This window comes from Ambystoma mexicanum, chromosome 9 (genome assembly GCF_040938575.1).
Source record: "Ambystoma mexicanum isolate Mex_15411 chromosome 9, UKY_AmexF1_1, whole genome shotgun sequence".
Lineage (NCBI taxonomy): Eukaryota > Metazoa > Chordata > Amphibia > Caudata > Ambystomatidae > Ambystoma > Ambystoma mexicanum.
In genome coordinates, this window is record NC_090931.1 from 693,591,926 (window position 1) to 693,616,100 (window position 24,175).

At 50.6% G+C, this 24,175-nt stretch overlaps 1 protein-coding gene across 3 annotated transcripts in view; it reads right to left on the reverse strand.

Annotated features, from left to right (window-relative positions):
- Positions 1–24,175, reverse strand: part of NDUFS1 (NADH:ubiquinone oxidoreductase core subunit S1) — a 1,009,292-nt gene that overhangs the window by 503,942 nt on the left and 481,175 nt on the right. For all 3 annotated transcript variants that reach the window (XM_069615565.1, XM_069615566.1, XM_069615564.1), the window contains exon 12: positions 19,595–19,723. In XM_069615565.1, coding sequence (XP_069471666.1) covers positions 19,595–19,723 — 129 coding nt within the window. The remainder of the gene's footprint in view (positions 1–19,594; positions 19,724–24,175) is intronic.

Consider the following 24,175-nt stretch of genomic DNA (forward strand, 5'->3'; position numbering starts at 1 on the left):
CTACGGTGATTGCTAAATTGTTGAATTAGAGACCGGGACACCCTACTACAGATGGCTAGAACTAAGGGGTGCATCACATTCAACAGGTCTCGAATTGCGTTTTCCTAGACTATACCAGAGAGGTACAAAGAGCAAGACAATCCTTCAATCGACTCAAGAGACGCCTTTAGGCCCTCAATGCCAAATATGGCCTGTTCCCTGCACAACTCAAGGTTTATCATAATGGCACGACTGTGCACTTCACAGACCGAAAGGAGGCATAGAGGTGGGTGGAACAGCACCTCGAAGGAGATTGGAGGCTGGACAGGAGGAATGGGGGCGACAGGCCAGAGGCCCGACCAGTGAGGCCACCGCTAGTACACCCACTGCAAGACCCGGAACAAGCGGCGGAACCACTCATGGACAACGATTGAATGCACGGGGGTGACATCACGACGAACCATGGCCATTACCCGGACCGAAACTGGTCGGCTAGTACCAAGGTACAATTTGATACTGAAGCGCAGTGTCGACCCCCACTTCCTCAATTGACGCTGAGCGGCCCGGAATGCAAGGGGCCCCTCCAACCCGCAATACACGACTGCCCACGCGACCCAAGTTGCTAGTGTGCTTGTTGACAGTGCACTTTGTTTTTGAGGTTGATAGCCGACTGGTTCGTCTATCGACAAGGCTTGGTTAGGATAGCTTATGTTTTAGGTTTGTACTGACGGTGTAGTTCTCAATCCCCGGTAATGTTCGGGCGACACATACTTCATGTTGGGGCGGGGTATAGGGAGGGGGAAGGGCAGATTGTTAAGTATTGTTTATTATTCAGATTGCTTATGTGTTCGTGTGGAAAGCCCAATACAGTCACCTACAATATACAATTCACACGCCCACCTAATGCAACTCCTACAACCTCAGTACCACATCCCACTCATGGCATGCACACATGCTCCGTTAATGACCACTAATCGCTAGAGGTCTCTCAAACTTCTCACCTGAAATGTGAACGGCATGGGCTCCGGAATCAAGCAACATCTCATCACCCAATTCCTTAATAGGCACTCCCCTGACGTTGCCCTCCTTACTGAGACATCTAGCGGGCTCGACCTGTACCCTTTTCCATAGAATGAACCATCGCTCTGCGCTCCACGCAGGGTATACTATGGGATCCCGGGGAGTCCTGGTCCTGATACACAAGCGTCTTCCGTTTACGCTGCTCAGTGGAGCAGGACCCTAGGGGCCGGTTTGTGGTCATACAGGGGACACTCTGGCTATATACGCCCCACCGGGGCTGGGGAATGAACTTAGACGAGATAACTTCCCTGGTGGCAAACCATAATCCAGGTGTGTGGATCCTAGGGGGTGACTTCAATGATGTAATGAATAACACTTTAGACCGCACCCACATCCGCAACCCGAACATCGCCACGAGGCTGGCAGCATTTGCATCAGCACTTGGCTTTAGCGATGTATGGAGAGTACTTCATTCTGTGGACAGAGACTACTCATTCCACTCAGAAGCCCATGCCTCCCTGTCCAGACTGGATTACTTCTTTCTCTCAACCCCAGAAGTATATAGGGTGACCACCATAGAACAGCTTCCCCTAGGCATCTCGGATCACTCGCCTTTGTTAATGGAGTTGGGTATGGACAGTCCGCTCCCCCCCCCCCCCAAAGACGTGGGGACTAAATAGTTACTATTTGGGCTTCCCTGAACTCATCGAACACATTATGGAAACATTGAATGAATACTTTCTCCTGGATGTGTAATAAAAAGAAGGAACAGCTGCGGAAGGTGAAAGGGAGGCAGAGGAATGGGAGGCCAAATATATCTTAGATACTACCCCTGAAACACACCGGTCCCTTCTCAAAACCAGAGAGTGCCTTCGTAATATTGCATTAGATAACGCCATGTATGCACACAGGGAGTGGAGGACTCAGGTTTGCGAACACTGGGATAAAGCTGTCAAGATGCTGGCCTGGCTGGAGAAGAGGGAGGAGGGGCACCGACACGTCAGAGAAGTTGCAGATGAGCGTGACGGACGGGCCCAATCGGACCCCGACATCGCAGAGACTTTTGCTGGCTTTTATGCTACTCTCTACCGTAGCCCGACATCACCAGTGGACCCCTCCTTCTTACACAATATTGCACTCCGACAACTGTCCGAGCAGCAGAAGACACAATTAGACAGTCACATTGTCGAAACCGAAATTGCTGAAGCCATAGCCCAGCTGCAATCCGGGAAACCGCCTGGTCCCAAAGGCTTCCCGGGAGAGACCTGTAAAAAACTGGGTGGAGATAAGATGGCAGCTCCCCTCCATAAGATGTTCCTCTATGCTAGGGAACAAGGTGGCCTCCCTCCTTATCTGCGTAAGGCCAGAATCAGTTATTCCCAAGCCGGACTAACCCCCCCGAACTATGCGCCTCGTATAGGCCTAGATCGTTGGTCAACGGGGAGGCCAAGATCCTCTCTAAGATTCTAGCCAACAGACTGCAGTCAGTTATCTCCTCCCTAGTTCACCCTGATCAATGTGGCTTTATACCACACAAATCGACGCAAATGAATATACGCCGACTCCAACTGCTTATGGGGGTGGGGGGTCCTATTCTTGATACGCCACTTGCCCTACAATTGATTTTGAAAAGGCGTTTGATTCAGTGATATGAGAAAGCCTCTGGGAAACAATGCGGCGCATGGGATTTGGTGAGACCTTCCTGAGCTGGGTGAAGCTACTATATGAGGCCCCGCGCACGGAAGTGAGAGTGAATGGTTGGCCCTCTAGGTCCTTTCCACTGCACAAGTGTACGCGACAGGGGTGCCCCGTATCCCCCCTCCTTTTTGCATTGGCAATTGAACCACTGGCCCAATGGCTTCAGCAGGTCGCCACATGGACAGGGTTCAAATGGCCAGAAGGCGGAGAGGACAAAGTGTCCCTCTATGCTGATGACCTTTTAATAAGTGATCCAATTTGATATTGCCCGGTGGTGACGCGAATGCTGGCAAACTTCAGCGAGTTCAGTGGATTGAGGGTCAATTGGGGAAAATCTGCTCTCTACCCGGTGAAGGGCGGGGAACATGCAATTCCCCCAGACTGCCAGTACCGAGTGGAGCGTGAAGGCTTTCGGATAGAGATCGCTGGGAACCTCTTGGACTATGTACCTGTAATCTACATCCACTCACCGACTGCCTCACGAACGATATTCGACACTGGATGCTCCTCCCCCTAATGCTGATAGGTAGGGCCGCACTCTTCAAGATGATGGCATTACCACGCTTCCTATATGTGCTACAAAACTGCTCCACTCAGGATTCCTGATTCCGAATTTGATCGAGTTGAAGTTCTCCTTAGGAACCTTATATGGGGAGCAGGACAACCCCGTATTGCTCTAGCTACGCTTCAGAGGACGGTCTGGGAGGGGGTATAAGGGTACCACACCTCCAGTCTTATTACTGGGCGAGCCAAATGGCGATGGTCAACGATTTATTTGCTCCACAGTGACCGGGAGCTGCCACACATCAGAGCCGAACTGAGGGATAACCATAACACTTCGCCACTTGCTACGATTTACCAGACCCTCACTAGGCCTCCCCCACAGACTACGACAGCGCACATCACCATAGTCTGGAGACAAACACACATACATTGGGTGGGGAAACAGAGTAACCCTGATACAACACCCTCTGGCACAATGGTGGAGGCTGGAATTACCCAAGTGGGCAACATCCTTACTGAAGGCACTATAGCTTCATTCGAGACGCTGCAACAGAAATTCAGGCTCCTGGAGACTGAGCACTATCATTATATGCAAATAAGCCATGCCTTGAGGAGACACCTGCCAGCACTTTCGGAGGCGCCCAAATGTACACCCTTGGAACGCAATCCCCTAATTGAACACATTCCCACCAGAGTAACTTCCATCCTATATAATGCCACAACGGCCTTCGCCACCCCAGAGCGGACTAGCCTCAAATCTAAATGGGAAGCGGATGTGGGTGCTATTGAACTAGAAGACTGGATACAGGTCCTAATGTACCCACGAGAGATCGCAACTGCTTCCAGGCTTTGCTTGATACAACTTAAGCTTCTCCACAGAGTCTATTACCTTAGGGTTGCACTACATAGTTGGAAACGCGCCACAGACCCAAAATGTTTGCGATGTAGGGAGGGCACCTTGTAAACACATCCTGTGGGAATGCTCCCGGATCAGAACCTTCTGTAGACGATGCTGTGGCAAATTGACTGTGGTCCTGGGAAGCTATATCGCTGGACCCTAAAATATTACTACTGGGTATCCCCGATGAAAACAACGCTAACAGGTGGGAAAGATTGTTCTTATCCACTGCATTCAGGCTGATAAAGCGTAACATAGTCCAGCACTGGGGAGCATCGGAATGCCCGACCATGGCTCAATGGGTCGCTGATGTGGATGTATGTGCAGCAATTGAACACAGAATATATATGGCGCAGGGTTGTCCAGGGAAAGCTGATAAGATATGGGGGGTGAGGAGGAGTGCGAGGAGGGGGAGATTGAGGAACTTCAAGATGCCATGTGATGATTGGGTGGGGTGATGTTAAGACCCAACCTAACTGTACATGATTGCGATATATGTCTGACCACAGCCAGGACATGTGATTGTAGAGAGGTGAATGTAAGTTTGTAGGGCTTGTTTCAGTAAACAATAAAATGTTTTATCAAAAAAAAAGAAATGGGAATGGTCTTAAGTTTTCAATCTTTAAGGAGTAGGCAGGTGCTGGGGCTCTATAGCTCAAATCTACTGTGGAGCGCGCACTCAGGACTTTGGTCATCTATACAAAGAGTGGGGTTGATGGAAAGGGGGTGTGATTCAGTGGGGGCATTGTTTGAATGAGGGAAGGTGATGCCGTTTGAGGAATGGAGACAGCGATATGGGATCTCTAGAGGGCAGTTCCTAGACTATGGGGCAATGGTAAATCACTTAGCGAGAATATTGGCAGACATCCAAGTGTTGCTGACACAGGGTGATGTTTAGAATACCAGGCACTTCAGGAGCTGTTTTCCCTTGGAGTAGCTGGCGGTTAAGGTCAAGTGGGAGAGAGATGTGGGGAAACAGATCTCTGAGGCAGATTGTGGGGCAATGTGGGAGCAGATCTCAAAGGTCTCAAGAAATGCCATATTTCAATTGATACGGTTCAATGTCCTGCATAGGGTATATGTAACTCCTGTGAAATTACACAAGATGAATAATACTTTGAGTGCCAATTGTCCGAGATGCGGCACTGGACTGGCTGGGTTCTGGCACATGATGTGGGGATGCTTGGTGATTACAGGCTTCCGGCAATCGGTAGTATCAAAGACCAATAAGCTACTGGGTTACAGTTTTGAAAGCACCCCAAGAGTGTGTGTTTGGGATACATTACTCACCGTAATTGTATTTATGATGCTTGTATCTGCTTAGATTGACATGCTGTGCATAGCCCGCCATCTAGTGGAAGCTGCAGAGTATTACAGTTGTTGTTTTCGAAACTCGAAAAAGGGACGTCAACAGGGCGTGCCAGTAATACTATCCCTAGTGTGAGGTCCACTGTACCCATGATCCCTCAGGCGTCGAGGTCCCTCAGATTGTATTTTTTCTGACATGAGTTGTAGCGCAAGTACAGCTCTATCCAAGCAGATACTTATCAGACAAGCTCATAAGCATCCATGCCTTCTCTCCGAGGGGAGGAAGGGTGGGTCGCATGTGAATCTAAGCAGATACAAGCATCAGAAATACGATTAAGGTGAGTAATGTATCCCTTGTGGGGCTTGTGGAATCTGCTTAGATCACATGCTGTGCATAGATTAGCGAGCAGTGGAAGAAGGAGGAGGGACGTGAGAAGGTTCATGAGCGAATACGTGTCTTAGAACCCCTTGTCCCACTTGTGTATCTGTCTTGGAATGGGTGTCAATGCAGTAGTGCTGAGTGAAGAACAAGTTACTTTCTTACCTGGTAACGTTCTTTCGATGGGATGTTCCTCCGACGTATTCCACATCTTTGACCGGTAATTACCACAGCTGTGCTGCTTCGGAAACTTTTTCAGCGTGGGCGTCCTGCGTCGATGACGTCGATACGCTCAGTCGAGGACCTCCTCAGACGGTCGACGTCACTATATGTTATAAGTAGGACACACAACGCCAGTAGCCTCAGTTGTAGTTTTGTCCCCCAGAACGTGTGGCACCAATCTTCTGACAGAATGACTACAGAAAGCCTTGCAGAAAAGTAAGCTGCAATCGCATAAGAAATTCTGTAGAGGGGCAGGTAGGGAGGGTACGATGTCGAATACGTCGCAGGGACATCCCATCAAAAGAACATTACCAGGTAAGAAAGTAACTTGTTCTTCGAGGGGATTGTGTCCTCCGACGTATTCCACATCTTTGACAGACTCCCAGAGCAGTACCAACGTAAGGAAGTGGGAAAAGAATTTAGAATGCCCAATCAAATTGCAGAATAGCGGACTGCCTTGCCAAAGGCCAAATCTTGCCCATGAAGAGGGTCCAAGGCATAATGTTTTACAAAAGTATGGACAGAGGCCCATGTGGCCGCTTTGCCAATATTGCGAATCGGAACACCCCTCTGTAGTGCAGTGGAGGCAGCCATACCCCCTAGTAGAATGGGCCCGTAAACCTAAAGGAGGGTCCTTCCCCCGCTAAACGATAACATTCAGAGATCGTCAAAATGATCCATCTAGACAAGGTCTGCTTAGAAACAGCCTGACCTAAACGCCTTCCAGCGTAACCAACAAAGAGCTCATCGTCCACTCTGACCCGGGACATCCCTGAGAGATAGAAACTCAAAGCTCTCCTAGGATCCAACCTATGGAGCCTCTCCTCTTCCTTACCAGGATGTGGAAGAGGATTGAACGCCGGAAGAATTATCTTCTGGCTCAGATGGAATTCAGACACAACCTGCGGAAGAAAGGAAGGGCATACCCTCAGGACAACCCTGTCCTTATGGAACACATTGAAGGGTGGTTTGGCGGAAAGTGCCTGCAACTCACTCTGCGTGCGGAAGTAACCGCAACAAAAAGTACAGTCTTAAAGGACAACAGTCTCAACGGACAAGAATGCAAGGGCTCAAACGGAGCTCCCATTAGGAACTTTAGAACCAAATTCAAATCCCATCCCGGCACCTGGAAAGGTGACAGTGGAAACACATGAGTTAGCCCTTTTAGAAACTGAGATAAAGGGATTTTAAAATAAGAACATTCCTCAGACGAGCACTTAAATATAGACACCGCCGCCAGGTAACCCTTAATGGTACCCGCTTGCAGGCCCTTGTGGGCTAAAGAAAGCAAAAAAGACAAAACCAAAGGAATGGAACATTGGAAAGGATCCACATTCTGTACCCTGCACCAGTCGCAGAACTTCTTCCAACGGCAACAATTTCGTTGCGGGCCTTCTGGCCGAAAGCAACACCTCCATCACGTCTTCAGGGAGGTCCCAATCCTTATATCTCAGCCTTTCAGATACCAAGTATGAAGGCTGAGACACTTGACCTCTGGATGGAGAACTCGACCCCCCTCCCGTGTGTAACGCTCACCTGATTCCCGTAGAGGCGCCGGTCTTGACTGGGCGTATACCGTATCTTCAAAGGTGATGTGTAACACACGGCTGGCTCCTTGGGCTCGACCTCTGTGCACTGTATGTCTGACTCGAAGGGTAAGATGTCTGCAGATAGAAAATATGGGATTAATGAACTGGGTTATTAAATCTCTCTCTCTTCTTCCCTTTCTCTTCTCCTGTAGAACCCTGAAGGTTAACGCTCTCACCTTAGGTAAGTGATCGCCGTGCTCTCCATCTGCCTCGGGGCAGGGTGCTGTAACCAGTTTCTTCACTGGATAAGGGGAGCAGGCCTCTTGACTTCAGAGGACTGCTGTCCGTCGTTTACTGCACGAACGGTAAGTTTCGAGTAATTCTAATGTCTTTAAAGTCTTTAGTAATGATGTCTCTTGTTTTGCAGGGTTCCGGCGATGGTGGATGACGGGCTGAAGTGAGTTGAAGATGGAGCCCGTGTGATGAATAGAAGCGCCTGGAAGCACGTAAGTAAGCGCTTGTTGCCTGCTTCACGATGCGCTCTAACTGTCTTTTTATTTTGCAGGTACAAGTTCGGAGCGGCTGCAGGGTGCCGGAATACCCACTGGGTTAGATGTGGAAAGGAGTAATGGCACGTGAGTATTAAAGTTCCCCAATGTCTTTAAACGCACCTGGTTTTGTCTTTCAGATGCGGGATGCAGCGCCGAAGGCCTCCGGAGCGTGCGAAGAGTTGGTAAGCTTTTGTCTTTCAGATGCCGGAATGCAGCGCGAGGCGTTGGTGACAGCCGATGGACCAGGTAAGTGAAGAGCTGTCACTGAAGACCGTAATTGCTAACCTGTTCTTTCTTGTCTTTATAGGTGTTGCTGAAGACTGGATTCAGGATGGTAAGCCTTTTTCCTTAGGCCCAGGATCAGATGCAGAAGACACGATGAGCGTTCTGCTGCAGAGGATGCAGAATAACGCAAAGCAAGATTCATCCATCGGGTGTGGTTTAAATAGCCTCCTGTAGTGCTTAGGTGTCTCCTTCCACAGCCACGCCTAGGTAAGAAAAGAGTTCCTGCTTTCCAGAAGAGTTCCAGTGTTCTGAACCTAGGGAGTGGCTCCTGCCCCACCCAACAGGAAAAGTAGTTCCAAACAGAAGGGAATCAGAGGCTCAACTGGCAGGCAAGTAAGCAGCATGGTCTGCTGCAGGTAAGTCCACCCAAGCATTATGAGCCCGGCGCTTCCAGCGCTGGGACTGGGCATATTTATGAGCCTGGTGCCACTGGTGCCAGGACTGGGTCCAAAAGGTCCCAATTGGGACTGGTTGGCACTCGGAACCTGGGTTATGGATCTGCTTCCAAGGGAGTTGGGAAAACCCTGACCTTTTGGAAGCAGAGATCATGACACCGTGAGAGCAGATCGTCTCGGTAGGGAAGACGACGTGTAGGGCAGATGGACATGTCGAGAAGGTCCGGGTACCACACTCTCCTGGCCCATGCCGGAGCAATGAGTACCATCAGGGAACCGAACCTCCGCAACACCTGCGGAATGACGCCTACTGAAGGGAACGCGTACAGCAGTGGGAAGGACCACTCCACTACGAACGCGTCCCCCAACGCTCCTCATGGAGGAAATTCCCGCGAGCAGAACCTTTCGCACTTCCGGTTGACACTGGTGGCGAAGAGATCCACTTTTGGGGTTCCCCAAAGGGGGAAGATCTCCAAAAGAACTTCCTGAGCCAGCTCCCACTCATGAGAGACGGTGCTCTGCCTGCTCAGAGCGTCCGCCGCCGTGTTTTCGTCTCCGGCCAGATGAACTGCCGAGATCGAAATTTCCTGCTGGATGGCCCAGAACCAGAGCTGCATCGCCTCCCTGCACAGTGGGAGTGACCCTGCCCCCCCCCCTTTTGTTGAGGTAGTGCATGGCCACTGTATTGTCCATCATAATCAAGACATTCTTCCCCCGTACAGACGGCAGAAAAGCCTTCAGGGCTAGCCTGACAGCCCGCAGCTCTAACAGATTGATGTGGAGTCTGGACTCCGACGGAGACCACCAACTGTCAGCTCGTTGGCATGAGCTCCCCAACCCGTGAGGGAATACGTCCGTCATGATCGTCACCTCCGGCCATGGTTGCCAAAACGGAGCCCCCTTGAACAGATTTCCTTCGACGGCCCACCACAGAAGTTCCTGGGCAACCGAGGGTGGAATCTGAACGGGGTCCGACATCCTGCCAGAGAACTGTGACCACTGCATCTTCAGTCTCCACTGCAGAGATCTCGTCTGCAGCCTGGCCTCTGGCACCAGTAAAATGCAGGATGCCATGAGGCAGAGCAACCTCAAGAACTCTAACGCCGGGAGAATCTGGGCACGTTGAAATTTGTCCACCATCTGCAGAATGTGATGAGCCCTCACCTGGGGAGGCAAACGCTGCCCCGGGGATGTATCGAGCACTGCTCCGATGTACTGGAGCCGCTGGGTAGGTGTCAAATGGGACTTCTTTAAATTGAGAGAGAAGCCCAGCCTGTGAAGGGAGTGGCAGGTGATGGACAGATGATCCAGGGCTTGCTCGAGAGAGCGCGCCCTGATCAACAATCATCCAGGTAGGGGTAGACGTGAATCCCTCCTTTCCTGAGATACGCCTGCCACCGCCACCATCAGCTTGGTGAAGACCCTCGGGCGGAGGTCAATCCGAACGGCAGGACCCAAAACTGAAAATGCAAGTCGCCAACTGCGAACCTCAGGTACTTCCTGTGCTTGGGATGAATCGGCACATGAAAGTAAGCATCCTTGAGGTCGAGAGACACCAACCAATCCTGAAGTTGAAGGGCATGGAGGACTTGAGAAAGAGTAACCATCTTGAACTTGTCCTTCCTGAGGAGCTTGTTCAAACCACGCAAGTCCATGATGGGTCTCAATCCTCAGTCTTTTTTCGGGATCAAAAAATATGGGTAATACCATCCCTTGTTCCTCTCCGCTACAGGCACCAGTTCTATAGCGCCTTTCTCAAGCAGGGATTTGATTTCCTGCACAAGGAGCGGATCCTGACTTTTCAAAGAGAGCTTCCCCGGTGGATTGTCGTGAGGCCTCTGCCGGAAAGGAAGACAGTAGCCGTCGGCTATGATCTTCAGAACCCACACATCTGAAGTAATGGCACGCCATTCTACAAGATGCTGCGCCAGCCTTCCCCGCAACCGGCGAACCATGGGACATGGCCTCATGACTGAGCGGAAGCGCCTGCGGCAGTGCCTGAGGGCAAAGAGGCAACTGCTCGAGCGGCTTTGGCACCTCAAGTACCTTGTTTACCACCTCTGGTACTCCTACGTTGGCCCCTTTGACTGGCAGCCCCCCTCGATCTACTAAAGGAAGAGTAGTATCGAAAGGAGCTTCCCCTCCATTGCTGTCCCCTAGGCCGAAAAGGCAGAGGTTGACGCTGACGCACTGCAGCGCTCAAGGACTTGGCTGCAGCTTTGGAGGTCTGCAACCTCTCAAGGCTCTCGTCAGCCTTGCTGCCAAAAAGATGTACACCATCAAAGGGCATGTTGAGAAACTGGGACTGTACATCAGGAGCAAATCCTGACTTCCGCAACCACACAAACCTGCGCAGCACGGTGCTCGCCGCCATGGACCGGCTGACACAGTCTGCTATATCCAGACCCGACTGAACGGTCTCACACATGGCATCCTTGCCATCCTGAACGAGGGCAAGAAAACCATCCCGTTCCTCCCCTTCGGGAATATGTTCAGCCGCCAACTACACACAATTCCACAGAGTGTGCGTGAATCTTGCCAGGGCACAAACAGAGTTGGCTGCCTTTAAAGCCATACCCCCAGAAGAAAATACCTTCTTCGCCCAACCGTCAAAGCGTTTGTCGCCCCGATCGGGAGGGATCGTAGGGTACGCCGCCTGCTTTGCTGGGGCCGTAGCCACCTGTACCACCAAACTCTCCGGAGTGGGGTGCGTGGACAAGTAGCAGGGGTCGCCACTGGCTGGACGGTATTTTTTCGGCAATGACTTAACTGCCGGAAGACTCTCCGGAGCAGTCCAAGCTGCCCACCCTTCTTTGTAAGGCCATATGTAATGGCAACACCGGGTCAGTGGGTGGACCTTGGTCAAGGATATCTGTCGGGTCATCCTGCAGAAAATCCACAGGTGGAGCAGACCACCTCAGATACTCCGTCACCCTCTACATGAGGCGCCTGTACGATGAGTCAGCATGCGTACCAGGCTCAGGTCTGCCAAACTCAACCTCCGGGGACGTATCAAGACCACTGGCGTCATGCAAAGACTGATGCAGGTCTTCCAGCTGGCTATGTCCAGACAAGTCATCAGGCACCTCATGAGGCACCTCATCCTCAGACCCTTCCTCAACCTCTGAAATGTACTCCAAGGGTTGGAACAAGTCCACCCTGGGAGGAGGAACAGAGTATGGGTCGAGAATAGGCCGCACAGGCTTGTTGAGCACCTTTCTAGGAGCTTCTACAGCTCTCTGGGGTACCTCTGGCAGAAATTCCTCAAAAGGTGTCGAGGGCACCGATGGGAGTGGCGTTGACGTCGACCGAGGCGCCGACGACTTCGACAGTGGCTTCGAGGCTGGAGCCCCGAGCGTGTCCTTCGACGGCCTCGGAGCCAATCGCGTCGATGGCTTCCCCGGAGCCTCAGGAAAGTCCCGATGGACATGGCGCTGATGGCCTTGATGCCTTCTTCGAAGGCCTCACAGGCTCCAACGGTCTCGACGGCGTCGAGGACTGGGACCTGGAGCAGGCTCAATGGCGATCATCCTTGTCCGACCGGGACCTCGAAGGTTCCCGGTGATCGCGCCGACCGCCCGAGCCCGAAGATGTGCGAGCAGTGGCTCTAGAGCGTTCCGTGCCAGCTTCTCTCAAGGCGCGGTCGGAACGGTGCCCTGTGACTCAAAAATCGCCACCATCTCCTTACGGAAGGCGCCCCATTCCGCTGGAGATTAATGCTTGGTGGGAGAAGCAACCCCGCCGTCTGGCGGAGTCCTCAGACGAGGACGGGGAAGGCGACCAATGATGGCGCTTCCGTGCATGCCTCGAAGAGGCTGAGGAATGGCGGGACCCACTCCTGGAACGAGACCCCCTGGACTTTAGCCGATGCGGAGAGTCACCCCTCGAATTGTCGGTCTAAAGTCCAGCGGACTTAGACTTACAGGGTTTGGAAACCCTACCCGCCGACAGCAGCTTCTTCCGCTCCCGCAAGGCCTTCGACGTCAAAGACTGGCATGGCTCTCACCGAGGCACCAAAGGCAGACGTCGTGCGGGTCCGTCAGACATCTTGGAACGCAGTCCCAACACTTCTTGAAGCCCGACTTCGGGGTAGCAGAAGACGAAGACATATTTTCGTATAAACGCAATGCTATTCGAAGAACCGATTCACAAGAGAATTGAGGCGCGCCGAGATTTCGAAGCGAACACGTTCACGGAAAAAACAGAACTGAGGCTACGGGCATCGTGCGTCCTACTTATAACTTCCAGTGACGTCGACCGTCAGAGGAGGTACTCGAGGGAGCGTATCGACATCATCGAAACAGGACGCCCATGCCGAAAAAGTTTCAGAAGCAGCACAGCTGTGGTAATTACCTGTCCAAGATGTGGAATACGTTGGAGGACACAATCCCCTCGAAAGTATGTATAGAGCTCCATGTTGCCGCTTTGCAAATACTGTCTAAAGGAACATTTGCAATGAAAGCCAACATGGCTCCAGTACCTCTTGTGGAGTGGGCCCTGGGCGTAAAAGGCAGTGTCATATTTGAAAGGGAATAGCACAGTTAGATACATCTGACTAGCCACCTTGAGATGGCGTTTTTAAAGACACAATCTCCTTCTCTGCCTGGCACTATGGAGACAAACAGCTGATCTGTTTTTCTTAGCGGTCTGGTCTTGTCTATGTAGTAGAGGACCACCCTCCTCACATCTAGTGTGTGGAGTTTTACCTCAGCAGAGCTTTTGGGTTCTTGCAAGAGAGCCGGTAGCGCAATAGACTGGTTAACATGGAATTTTGAAATAAACTTAGGTGAGAACCTAGGGCGAGTTCGTAAAACCAGTTTGACCTTATGTATAGTAAAGAAAGGATCCTGCACTGACAGAGCTTGGATTTCACTGACCCTTCTTATGGAAGTGATGGCTACTAAGAAGGCAGTTTTATAAGTCAAATGTTTGAGACTAGATTTGTGCATGGGCTCAAAGGGGGGGGCCATGAGCTTAGTAAGTACCCCATTAAGGTCCCAACCTGGTGGTGGGATAGAAATTGGAGGGTGTAGTCTCTTTATCCCTTCCATAAATGCCTAGACAACTGGAACCTTCCACCATGACACTTTATTCTTGGAAGTGGTGTAGGCTGATAAAGCTGCCAGGTGCACTTTAAGGGAGTTAAACACTAACCCTGCATCCAAAGGTGGAGCATATAGGTGACGACATTAGAAGGAGTACAATCAACTGGGTTGATTTGCTTGTTCTGGCACCAAATAATTAATTGTTTCCATTTGTCATAGTAACAGTGCCTTGTGTTAGGTTTTCTTGACTCTTTCAAGATATCCATATATCTCTGGGGTAAATTGAGATGTCCGAACTCTATGACCACAGGAGCCATGCTGCTAAGTTCATTGAGTTGGGCTGAGGATGCACTGTTAGCCCCTCGTGCTGGGAGAGTAGGTTGTACCGGCACGTGAGTTTGATGGGGTCGCCCACCGCTAGTTTGCGTAGGTGTGGATACCATGGTTGTCTCGCCCACATAGTAGCAACTAGGATGAGCGTCATCGGTTCTTTGTGGATCTTGTTCACCACTTTCCTCATCAAAGAAAAGCGTAGACAAACATCCCTGATCAATTCATCCATAGAGCGTTCCCCTTCGAGCCTGGCTGTGGGAACCTGGACGCAAAGTCTGGTCATTGACAATTTTCGCTTGTGGCGAATAGGCCTATAGTTGGAAAACACCAAAGGGAAAAGAGGTGTTCTACGATGTCTTAGTGTAGACGCCACTCGTGTTCTTCTGGCAGGGGCTCTCTGCTTTGTGAGTCTGCTAGAGTGTTGAGTTCCCCTGGAACATGTTGAGACGCCAGGAACATCTTCCGTCTGAGTGCCCATCCCCAGATTTTCTGTGCAAGTCTGGATGATTTGGAGAGCGTGTCCCCCCTTGTTTGTTGATATAAAACATTGCTGTGGTGCTGTCTGTTAGGATCGGCACTGACAGACTGGTTAAATGGCTTTTGAATGCTTGGAGGGCTTTGAACACTGCTAGAAGTTCCAGCACATTGATTTGGTTCTGAGCCACAGATCCTGAGCTGTGTGGTGCGGGTAGTGCGCCCCCCACCCAGCTAGTGAGGCATCTGTTGTGACCACTGCTTGTATCTGTGGATCGTAGAAGGGTTTCCCCTTGGTCAGATTCTTTCGTGTCCACCAGCGAAGATTTTGCACTAGTGTTGGCGAAACGACCACTAGATCGTCCCACTGACCGCTTGCCTTAGACCATTCTTTCACCAACCACTCTTGTACGGGATGCATGCGCAGGCGCGCGTGGGGAACCAGGTAAATGCAAGATGCCATCATGCCTACTAAACGCTTTGCTTTGCGTACCCTTATCTGGCGGCCGGCCTGATAGTGTGGTATTTGCAGTAACAAGTTCTTTACTCCTTCCTCTGAGGGAAAGACCAACCCTTCTTTTGTGTTTAGAATAGCTACTAAGAACTTTTTGGAGGTGCTGGGCACCAGGCTTCATTTTATCTTGTTGATCGAGAAGCCCAATTGAAAGAGGAGGTTGATTGTTGTCTGAATGTTTTGTCTGCAAATCAGAGGCGATTCCCCTGTTATGAGCCAGTCGTCCACGTAAGGGTACACTGGGATTATCTCCCTGCGCAGGTGCGCTGCCACCACCGCCAGTACCTTGGTGAATACCCTTGGAGCCGAGGCTATTCCGAAGGGCAGCACTTTGAATTGGTAGTGCTGGTTCGCCATCTTGAAACGCAAGAATCTTCTGTGCGCTGAAAACATTGGAATATGAAAATAGGCATCTTGCATATCCAGCGTTGCCATGTAATCCCCTTTTTTAGAAGCGGGATTACTTCTTGTAGCATGCTCATGCAGAACTTTTGTGGCTTGACATACTTGTTTGCAGGCCTTAAATCTAATACAGGGCGCATTGTTCGATCTTTCTTGGGCACAAGGAAGTAAGTTGAATATATACCCCTGTTTACCTGGTTGGCTGGGATCACTTCTATGGCGTCCTTTAATAGAAGCTCCAATTTCCTGTAGAAGAATCCGTTGATGTTCTTCTGAGTGTACTTTTTGTCTCGTGGGATGATCGCGAGGTTTTTGAAGAAGTTCTACACAGTAGCCCCCTGCTACCGTTGACAGCACCCATCTGTCTGAGGTAATACCCTCCCATGCCTGGGTAAAGTTGGAAATTCATCCTCCTACTAGAGATGCATGGGAGGGGACCTGGAGTGGAAGGTCACTTGCTCTGTGGTGGCGTGCCACCTCGAGCCTGGCCTCTGCCCAGAGTACCATGACCTCTGTTCTCGTGGGTAGCCCTGAAAGGATTGTCCTTGGTTGGAGCTATAGGAACCCTGGCCCTGGTTGTATCCAGATCCCCTCTGGGAATTTAGTTCCCGAAAGCAGCGAAAATTGCTGTTGCCCCTCTGCCCCTTGGGTTTGTTCGTAAGCTGGCCTAAAGACTTAAGGGTTTCATATTCGTCTTTAGCAGTTTTCAGTGCGTCTTCTACCGCCTTGCCAAAGAGCACATCTTTTTCCACCGGCATATTGATTAAGGGGGCTTGAGTTTCTGGCCTGAAGCCTAATTGGCAAAGCCATGTGCGTTTTTAATGATGGTGCCCTCTGCGATGATTCTACCCGCATTGTCTGCTGCGTCAAAGTTAGACTTTAGGAGACAAGTAGACACCGCTCTACCATCTGCTGCCACCTGGGCTAATTGGGACTTAAGAGGCTCAGGTGCAGAAGAAAGTAATGCTGAAACCTCATCCCACTTGTGGCAGTTGAAACCTGCCAGAAGTGTAGCATTGTTTGCGATGCGAGTCTGGTAGGCTGCAGAAGAGGCTACTTCCCTGCCCATTCCATAAATCTTTTTGCTCTCCTTGTCCGGAGCAGCCTCGGAGGAAGTAAGGGGAGTGCCTGCTCTTTTCCGTGTGGTGGTAACCACCAGGGAGTCCGGTCTTAACTGGCCTCTTATGTAAAGAGGGTCGGAAGGTGCAGGTCTGAACATTTTTTAAAGAGAAGGTTTGATTCTACGTGGTACAGACTTTAATATAGGAATGAATTGGCCTACTGTTTTTTTTATCTCCCAACAATTGCTTGGCGAAGTCTCTGTCTTCTACCACCTCCTGGGTATCTATGCGAAAGTGTTCTGCCGCCTTAGTTAGAACTTCGTTGAGCAGCGGTTGGTTGTCTATAGGGGAGTCTAGTACTGGAGGATCCTGATTAAGGGGTGAATCCAAGGAGTAAATGTTGGCCTCCTGGTCTGGGTCTTCATCGTCCCCATCATAGAATTTGTATAAGTCCTCATCCATAAATTGAGGATCAGATGTATCAATACACAAAACATCCTCCTGTTCTTCTTCTGGATGGACTTCAGGGTCATGCAGATCTAAAAGTCTGTCCTGAGTTGGTACATCAGTACAAACCCTCTTAGAAGGGAGTTGAGACACAGGGGTTCAGGAACTCGAGGGGGCTGATGTGGGTGGGGTGGTCTGAAGGCTTAAAAGCTGTTCAGGGTGCTTTTCGAAAAAGTTAACAAAGAAGGACATCCTACGCATAACCCTGTCGATGCCCTCTGCGGACCAATCTTTCGAGCTTGGAAATACAATTTCGGGCTCGGAGTCGGGAAGGCCCATGTCTTCATTAGTGGGTGGGATAGGCTTAGGCCTAGAGTCTTTAGGTTTCCCCTTGGATATGCCTTCTGTAAGGGAGGTTTTATGTGTCTTATGGTGTTTGTCCCCACCCTGGGTCCCAGAGGAGAGAGAAACTGACTTCTTGGGGCCTGACTTCTTACTAGATGAAGAACGGCTAATTTGGTGTGTGGGGGCCGAGGTTTCGTCTGCGGACGAATGAGCCTCGGATGTGGATTTTCGCGAGGCACCCTTGCTGTCTTTCGACTTCTTACCGTCTTTTGACATTTTGCTGTCTTTCGACGCCTTTGTCTTGTCATGCGGCGATCTGGGTCTAGATTGCTCAGAGGACAATGATTCAGTTGACCGTTCACAAGGTGCCGAGCGTTGTCGAGTACTCGAAGAATCTGCCGAGTGTCGACTGGGGGTTGTGTGTTTTGTGTAGTTGGAGCGCTACCGCCGCGGGCTGTAGTCCCCACAACATGGCCACCGGCCTGTCCTACCGGTCGGGGGCTTGCACTTGGGTAGCGACCGTTACTCCGGTGCCCTCATTGTCTGAAAGTGCGGCGTCGCTGCCATCGCTGAAGGTTCGCTCCACTTCCATGGCCTTGAGTTGCCTGGAATGGTGGGCCCAGCGCTTAGTGGAACCGTCTTACAACGAGGCTTGAAGAGCCTACAGGCTCGACAAGACGTCTCGACATGATCTCTCGGGAGACACAAGTTGCACACGAAATGTTTGTCTACCCAGGGGAACTTACGGCTGCACTTAGGGCTAAACTTAAATGGGGTATTCTCCATAGCACTGGGTAAGGGTGATGGCAGCTGGGCGAACAAAGTGTAGGAAGGGGAGAATATGCATTCTACAAATGGCCTCCTAACAATGGCCTCCCCCCTCTCTCCCTACTGTCTGGGCACCGAGGCCCGGGGAAGCCTTCCAAGGCTGTTCGGTCCGTCGCGATGATATTCAACAGTAGTCTTCTTTCCGATTCTTTGGCGTGGTATTACGAAGTCGAAGAAAGGATAGAAAGATAAACTATCTTAATTAACAAAGGCAATGGCTAATTTGCCGAAAGGAACTCTTCTATATGCGTCCGACTAGCATGGCGGAAAAAAACAATCTGAGGGACCTCGACGCGTGAGGGATCATGGGTACAGTGGACGTCACACTAGGGATAGTATAACTGGCACACCCTGTCGACGTCCCTTTTTGAGTTTTCGAAAACAACTGTAATACTCCGCAGCTTCCACTAGATGGCGGGCTATGCACAGGATGTGATCTAAGCAGATTCCACAAGCCTCAGAAATGGGGGTTATTGTCAAGTGGGAAACGTCACAAAGTGCAGAAGCGATTAGTCCAATTCATGCTGATATTAGCCAACAGGAGGGTGGCCATAGCATGGAAGAAACCCCAGGGCCGTCTCTAATGCAATGGATAGAAGACATCTGTAGGTGGGGAATGGCAGAGCTAGATATCCTGCAGCGGACCAGAGATCTGATCGTGGAGGATTGGGGCCAAGTGTTAAATGAACTACATTCCACAGCCGACTTGAACCACTTGATGTTCGCATGGCTGGAGGGGAAAGGCGTTAAACGAGAGGGAGAGAGGAGACATGTGGTTGGGCAAATGCGAAGGATGGGAAAGTAACAGAACCGGGGTGTTGAATATACAATGTTATGCTCTTGTTGGGCTCTTATCTTTGAATCAATGACCATGTTTGGTAACCGTCAACCTTTCACCATGATTCTGTGTATACGAGAAAAACAAAATTGAATAAAAAGATGTTTTTAATCAATTCAAAATGCCAGACTTGCTCTTAAAAGCCCTACACAGAGTTCACTATTTTAAGTAACAAAGAAGAATTACATTTTTAAGAACTGTAAACAAGACATTATTTTACAAATAAATTAGAAACTTTTCCAGAAAATGAAAACCATTGTTTTACGTTTCTTGTTGCAGCATTGTGATTACCGAAGAGAACATTGGAGGGAGATGAGAAGTTATTTAACATAAAAAGTAAAAATATTAAATGATCCTTTTAGGCAAAGCTAGAAAATTTGAAAAATCCATAAAAAGAGCGCTTAAATCAATACTCAGATGCAAATGTTATAAGCATTTCCTGTAAATCCGGGTGAAAGGAGGGGAAGATGTTGCACTTAACTTTGATCATTAATGGCTCACAAAAGTGACAGCATGTTGCATCCACACAAAGAACAAACCTCTTTCGTATCCTGGCATTAAACAGCGGGGCCTCAAACCGAGGATTTGTGCCAATTAAAAGTAGAACATCTGCCTCCTCCACACCAGCGATCCGAGAATTCAGCAAGTAGTTGGAACGAAGGTCAGTCCTAAAATGTGGTAAAAGAGATGGTCAGCATTATGGCATAACTACCACTGTACGGGCCTATGAGAAAAGAAATGATGCAGGAGGCCTCTGAACTTAATGCAAGCTTACAATGATAGGTGGGGGATAAAAAGAAAGGAGAATACAACTAAGCAAAGCAATTTTAACAGCAATTGTGGTGCAACAGACTCACTATCAGAAAGGCCTGATCCAGTGCCTCATCTAGACTGTAACAGTTCTGTTTCCTGCAAGGTTTTTACTTGTAACATACTGTATAGTCTTGTCGAACAAGGCTTCTTGCATTTTGGTAGCTTCTTGGCACTACAGCGGTCCTAATAGCTAAGCAGCTGAGAAAAGAATCCCCCAAAAAACAGAGCTAATGAACCAGGTCACTAAGTTTCTAAAGAACTGCAAGAGATCCGTCTGCTCCTTACACTCCATCTCTGAGGTTAACAGTTCTAAAATGTGCGCCTGGAGAGAATGCCCTAAACTTGACTTTTCCTGAATGGTTTACCAACCCTTTTCCCCTGATGAGTCTTAATCGAAGAACTCATCAGGTACATCATTCTTATGTGCCACCTTTGATGTCCTAAGGGAATCCCTGGTTACCTTGCTGTTGTTCTACCTAAGTTACATGGCATTTGTATAGTGCCAACTGCCACTGGTATGGCCTCAAAGCGCTTTGGGGATGAATGTACTTCTGAGGACCGTAGCCTGAAATGCAAGATGTGAAGGAAGGATTTTTAAAATGCGTGTGTGTTTTTAGCCAATACAATGGTAGGCAGCGAGTGGCTAGGTCCCTAATAGCAGCCCATAGATATCAGATGAGTATGGGTGCCGCGACAGATTGTCAGGAAAGTCAAGGAGACTGATTATGTGAACAGCTGGACCACATTTTATTTGTGTGACTTAGCTGTAGTCTATTGAAGGTGGTGATGTGTGTTTGGGTGGGTGAAGTCGAGCATCGTTTATTGCAGATGTATGGAGGTGGGTGGGTAGAGCCCCGGCGAGATACAACTATGTTGCATTATGCTGGAGTGCTCGATACTCAAGCAAACCAAGGCTGCCAGCTAGATGTGGTCTTGTGGAGCTTATCAAAGGCCTGACTGAGATGCATTTGCTTGGGGGCTTTGTCCCACATTGTAGAATCCTCAGGTGCCCCTGCATTTCTGTCAGGGTGGGTAATAGTTCACCCATGAGATGGACTAGGAATGTGAGGATGCTGAAGGGGAAAGCCAGGTTTTTAGGGCCTTCCTGAAGGCAAGGTGATCCACTATGCAGTAGATGGTAAATGGGATCATGTTCCAGACGGTGGGAGCTTGAACTGAGAGAGAGGAACTCCACCCAGCCCCCTATTCTGGTTGATTCTGCCTGAAATGAGGAGTGCTGCGCTTGATCTGAGATTTCCAATAGGCATGCAGCGTATAAATTTATGCTGTTGATATTCTGATTTTGAGCAGTGGAGAGCTTGGTGGGTTATGTACATTGCATTGAAGGCGTATCGATGCCCGATTGCCATCCAGTGAAGGACATGGAGGGAGGGTATGATGCGTTTTCTTGGGCCTGGGGCAAGGAGGAGCCTTGCAGCAGTGCTTAGTACCGTTGGAGTTTTATTAGTTGTGATGCAGGGGCCCCAGGTATAGAGCGTTAGCATAGTCTAAGCGAGAAAGGATGAAAGCAACGATCGCAGAGACTGTGTGGGAAGATCTGGCAGGGAAAGATGAGGCAAAAAATGCGAATGTGTAGGTAGCAGCTTTTTGTCACGTAAGTAACAAGTTACTTACCTGTAACTGTTGTTCTCCAGCATGGGTCTGGCATGAATTCACATGCTCATGAATATTCCCCGTCAGGCTGGGAATCCTCGGTAAATAAAAAATCAGTTTCAGTTTCGTTTCTGAACTGTCTTTCTAATAATAACCAATCACTGGTCTCAGGCCAATGACTGCCCTCTACCTAAGCCCCTCCCTCTGGCAGCCATCTTCAGATTTGGTAGCACGTAAAGTGGCAGTAGGACCAAGCGAAGAGCCGCAGAGGGGTTGGAGGGAGGGTTCGCATGTAAATCCATGCCAGACCCATGCTGGAGAACAGTTACAGGTAAGTAACTTGTTTCTTCTCCAGCATGGGGTCTGGCATGGATTCACATGCTCATGAATACAAGAATACATAGCAGTACACACATGCACAACCACAGGAGGTGGCAAGGCTGAACATTAAGCATCTCTTACCTCCTCACCAGGCTCACCTTCAAGCGAACAGGTTGCGCAGCACTGCTTGGCCGACTCTGGACTCCTCCCTGGAATCCCGGTGGACGCAGTAGAATTTCGTGAAGGTGTGAGTCGACCTCCACGTAGCAGCCCTGCAGATGTCCAGCAGGGGCACACCAGAGAGGAAGGCCGTAGTAGCAGCAATCGCTCTGGTCGACGGGGCTCTTGGACAGCCGGGCAACGGTCGGTTTGCCAATCGGTGACAGTGCATGATGCAGCCGGAGAGCCATCTGGAAATTGAAGCCTTGGAGAGGGCCTTCCCTTGGTTCACAAGGCCAAAGGGCCACAATAGCGAGAGCGTTGGCCGCCTTAATGGTCGTCGCTGCCGACGCGATGACCTGGCGTCCAGCTTCTTCCCCTCAGCGTGTGGAAGGTGATGCGGTCGCCCCTACAGATTTCTTCTTGGCCGCAGAGACTGAGACCACATAGGAGCTGAGTCTGGGACCCGGTACTACTTTTTGTACCGGTCTCTCTTCGCAGGGGCCATGGACTGGTTCTTCAGAAGGGACAGTCCTTCGTCCCAGATGTCGTCCAAAAGCGGGACTGAGAGTACGGTCTTCCTCTTGGCCTCTCGTTGTTGATAAAGGAATCCCTCCTTCTGCTCTTCGGGGCATAGCTGGAAGAGCTCCGAGGCCCTGGCGATCATGGCGCGAAACGAGCCAATTTCGTCGGGAGGGGACGCCCGGGGAGGGGGCGATGGGAGATCTGTTCCGTCGTCGCCATCGTCGTCTCCGCCTCATCCCTCGGCGGAGGGGAAGGAGGTGAAGGATGGAAGGGTGGGGGCGGATGGACTTGCCACCGCTTGGCTGGAGGGCTCCCCGACGGTCCAGGCGCAGCTGGATTGTCCGCCGGATGCAAGGGCAGCCTTGTCCTTATCTCTGTGCACAGGGTGTGCAGTGCTAGCAAGATATCGTCCGACCTGTCTGTCGTCGGTGGCATTGGTTGCGACGGGAGAATCGGCAGCAGTGTGGTGTCCTCCGGTTCCTCGTCCACCTGCAGTTCCTTGTCGGCTCCACCGTCGCTCTCCATGTCCGCCTCGTCGGGATCCTTCCCATAGGCCCTGACGAACTTCTTGTCAAGGACTGAGTTGAGGACCGACAGCTTGTCCTCGGAGGAGATATCTGAGTCCGCTAGGACTACCGCCCCCCACCCACCTACTCCTTCTCGGCCTGGGGCTTCACAGGGGTCTTTTCGATGACTTGGAAAGACTATTCCCTTCGGGATGGCACGGAAACTCTAGGCTTGGAGGTAGTCTCAACTGGGGCCGCCTCCGCGGGCTTCACCAGAGTCACTGACATCTCCCTCAATCCAAGCCTTAGTCAGGTGAATCTGGCCCCTTGTCTTTCTTCGTCAGGGTCAACCGGGGCTTCTCCCGAAGCATAACCAGGGTTTCCGACATCCTTTTCATCGAACCGGAGCGTTGGCTCGTGGTTGACTGCGTCGGCGATGCTGCGCCCAGCCTGGCAGCCGAGGAGCCCTTACCAACGGCGCTCACGGTGCCCGCGGATCTTTGCCTTCTGTTGGGCCCCCGTCGCCAGAGCGCCCTCAAAGGTCTTAGAAGACCGCTCAGACTTCTTGGGCCCACCTGCCGCCGGGCTCTTCGCCTCCAGCCAGTCAGCGAGCCGTTTGCGACGGTCCTTCATGGTACGGACGGGCATGTCCTTGCAGAAAGCACAGTCCTCCTCCACGTGTGACTTGTCTGAGTGCAGGCAGTAGAGGCACCGGGAGTGCTCATCCTCCTTGAAGACTTCTGTAGTCCACATCCTGGGCAGATCCTAAACAGCTTGCATCCAACGGGCGTCAAGTCTTTGTGTTCGGCCATGTCCACGCGGGGTAGGCCTCAAAGATCTTCCGGAATCCTCCAAGAAGTGAAATTCTACAAAATTTTGCCCTCGAGGGGCATAGAGATTTCCGAAACTGGTCCCCGTTAATCGGAAGAAGATTGGGTGGAGCTTGAGGCTCGATTTGACTGAAAAAAATAGAGTAAACTCTTTGAAAAAACGCAATACGCAGTAAAAGCTTGAGAGCTAAGCACGAGGACTCCCAACACTTGAATGTGCGGTAAAAATCTGAAGAAGGCTGCCAGAGGAGGGGCTTAGGTAGAGGGCAGTCATTGACTGGTGGCAGTATGACCCAGAGAACAGTGATTGGTTATTAGTAGAAAGACAGTTCAGAAACAAAAGTGAAACTGA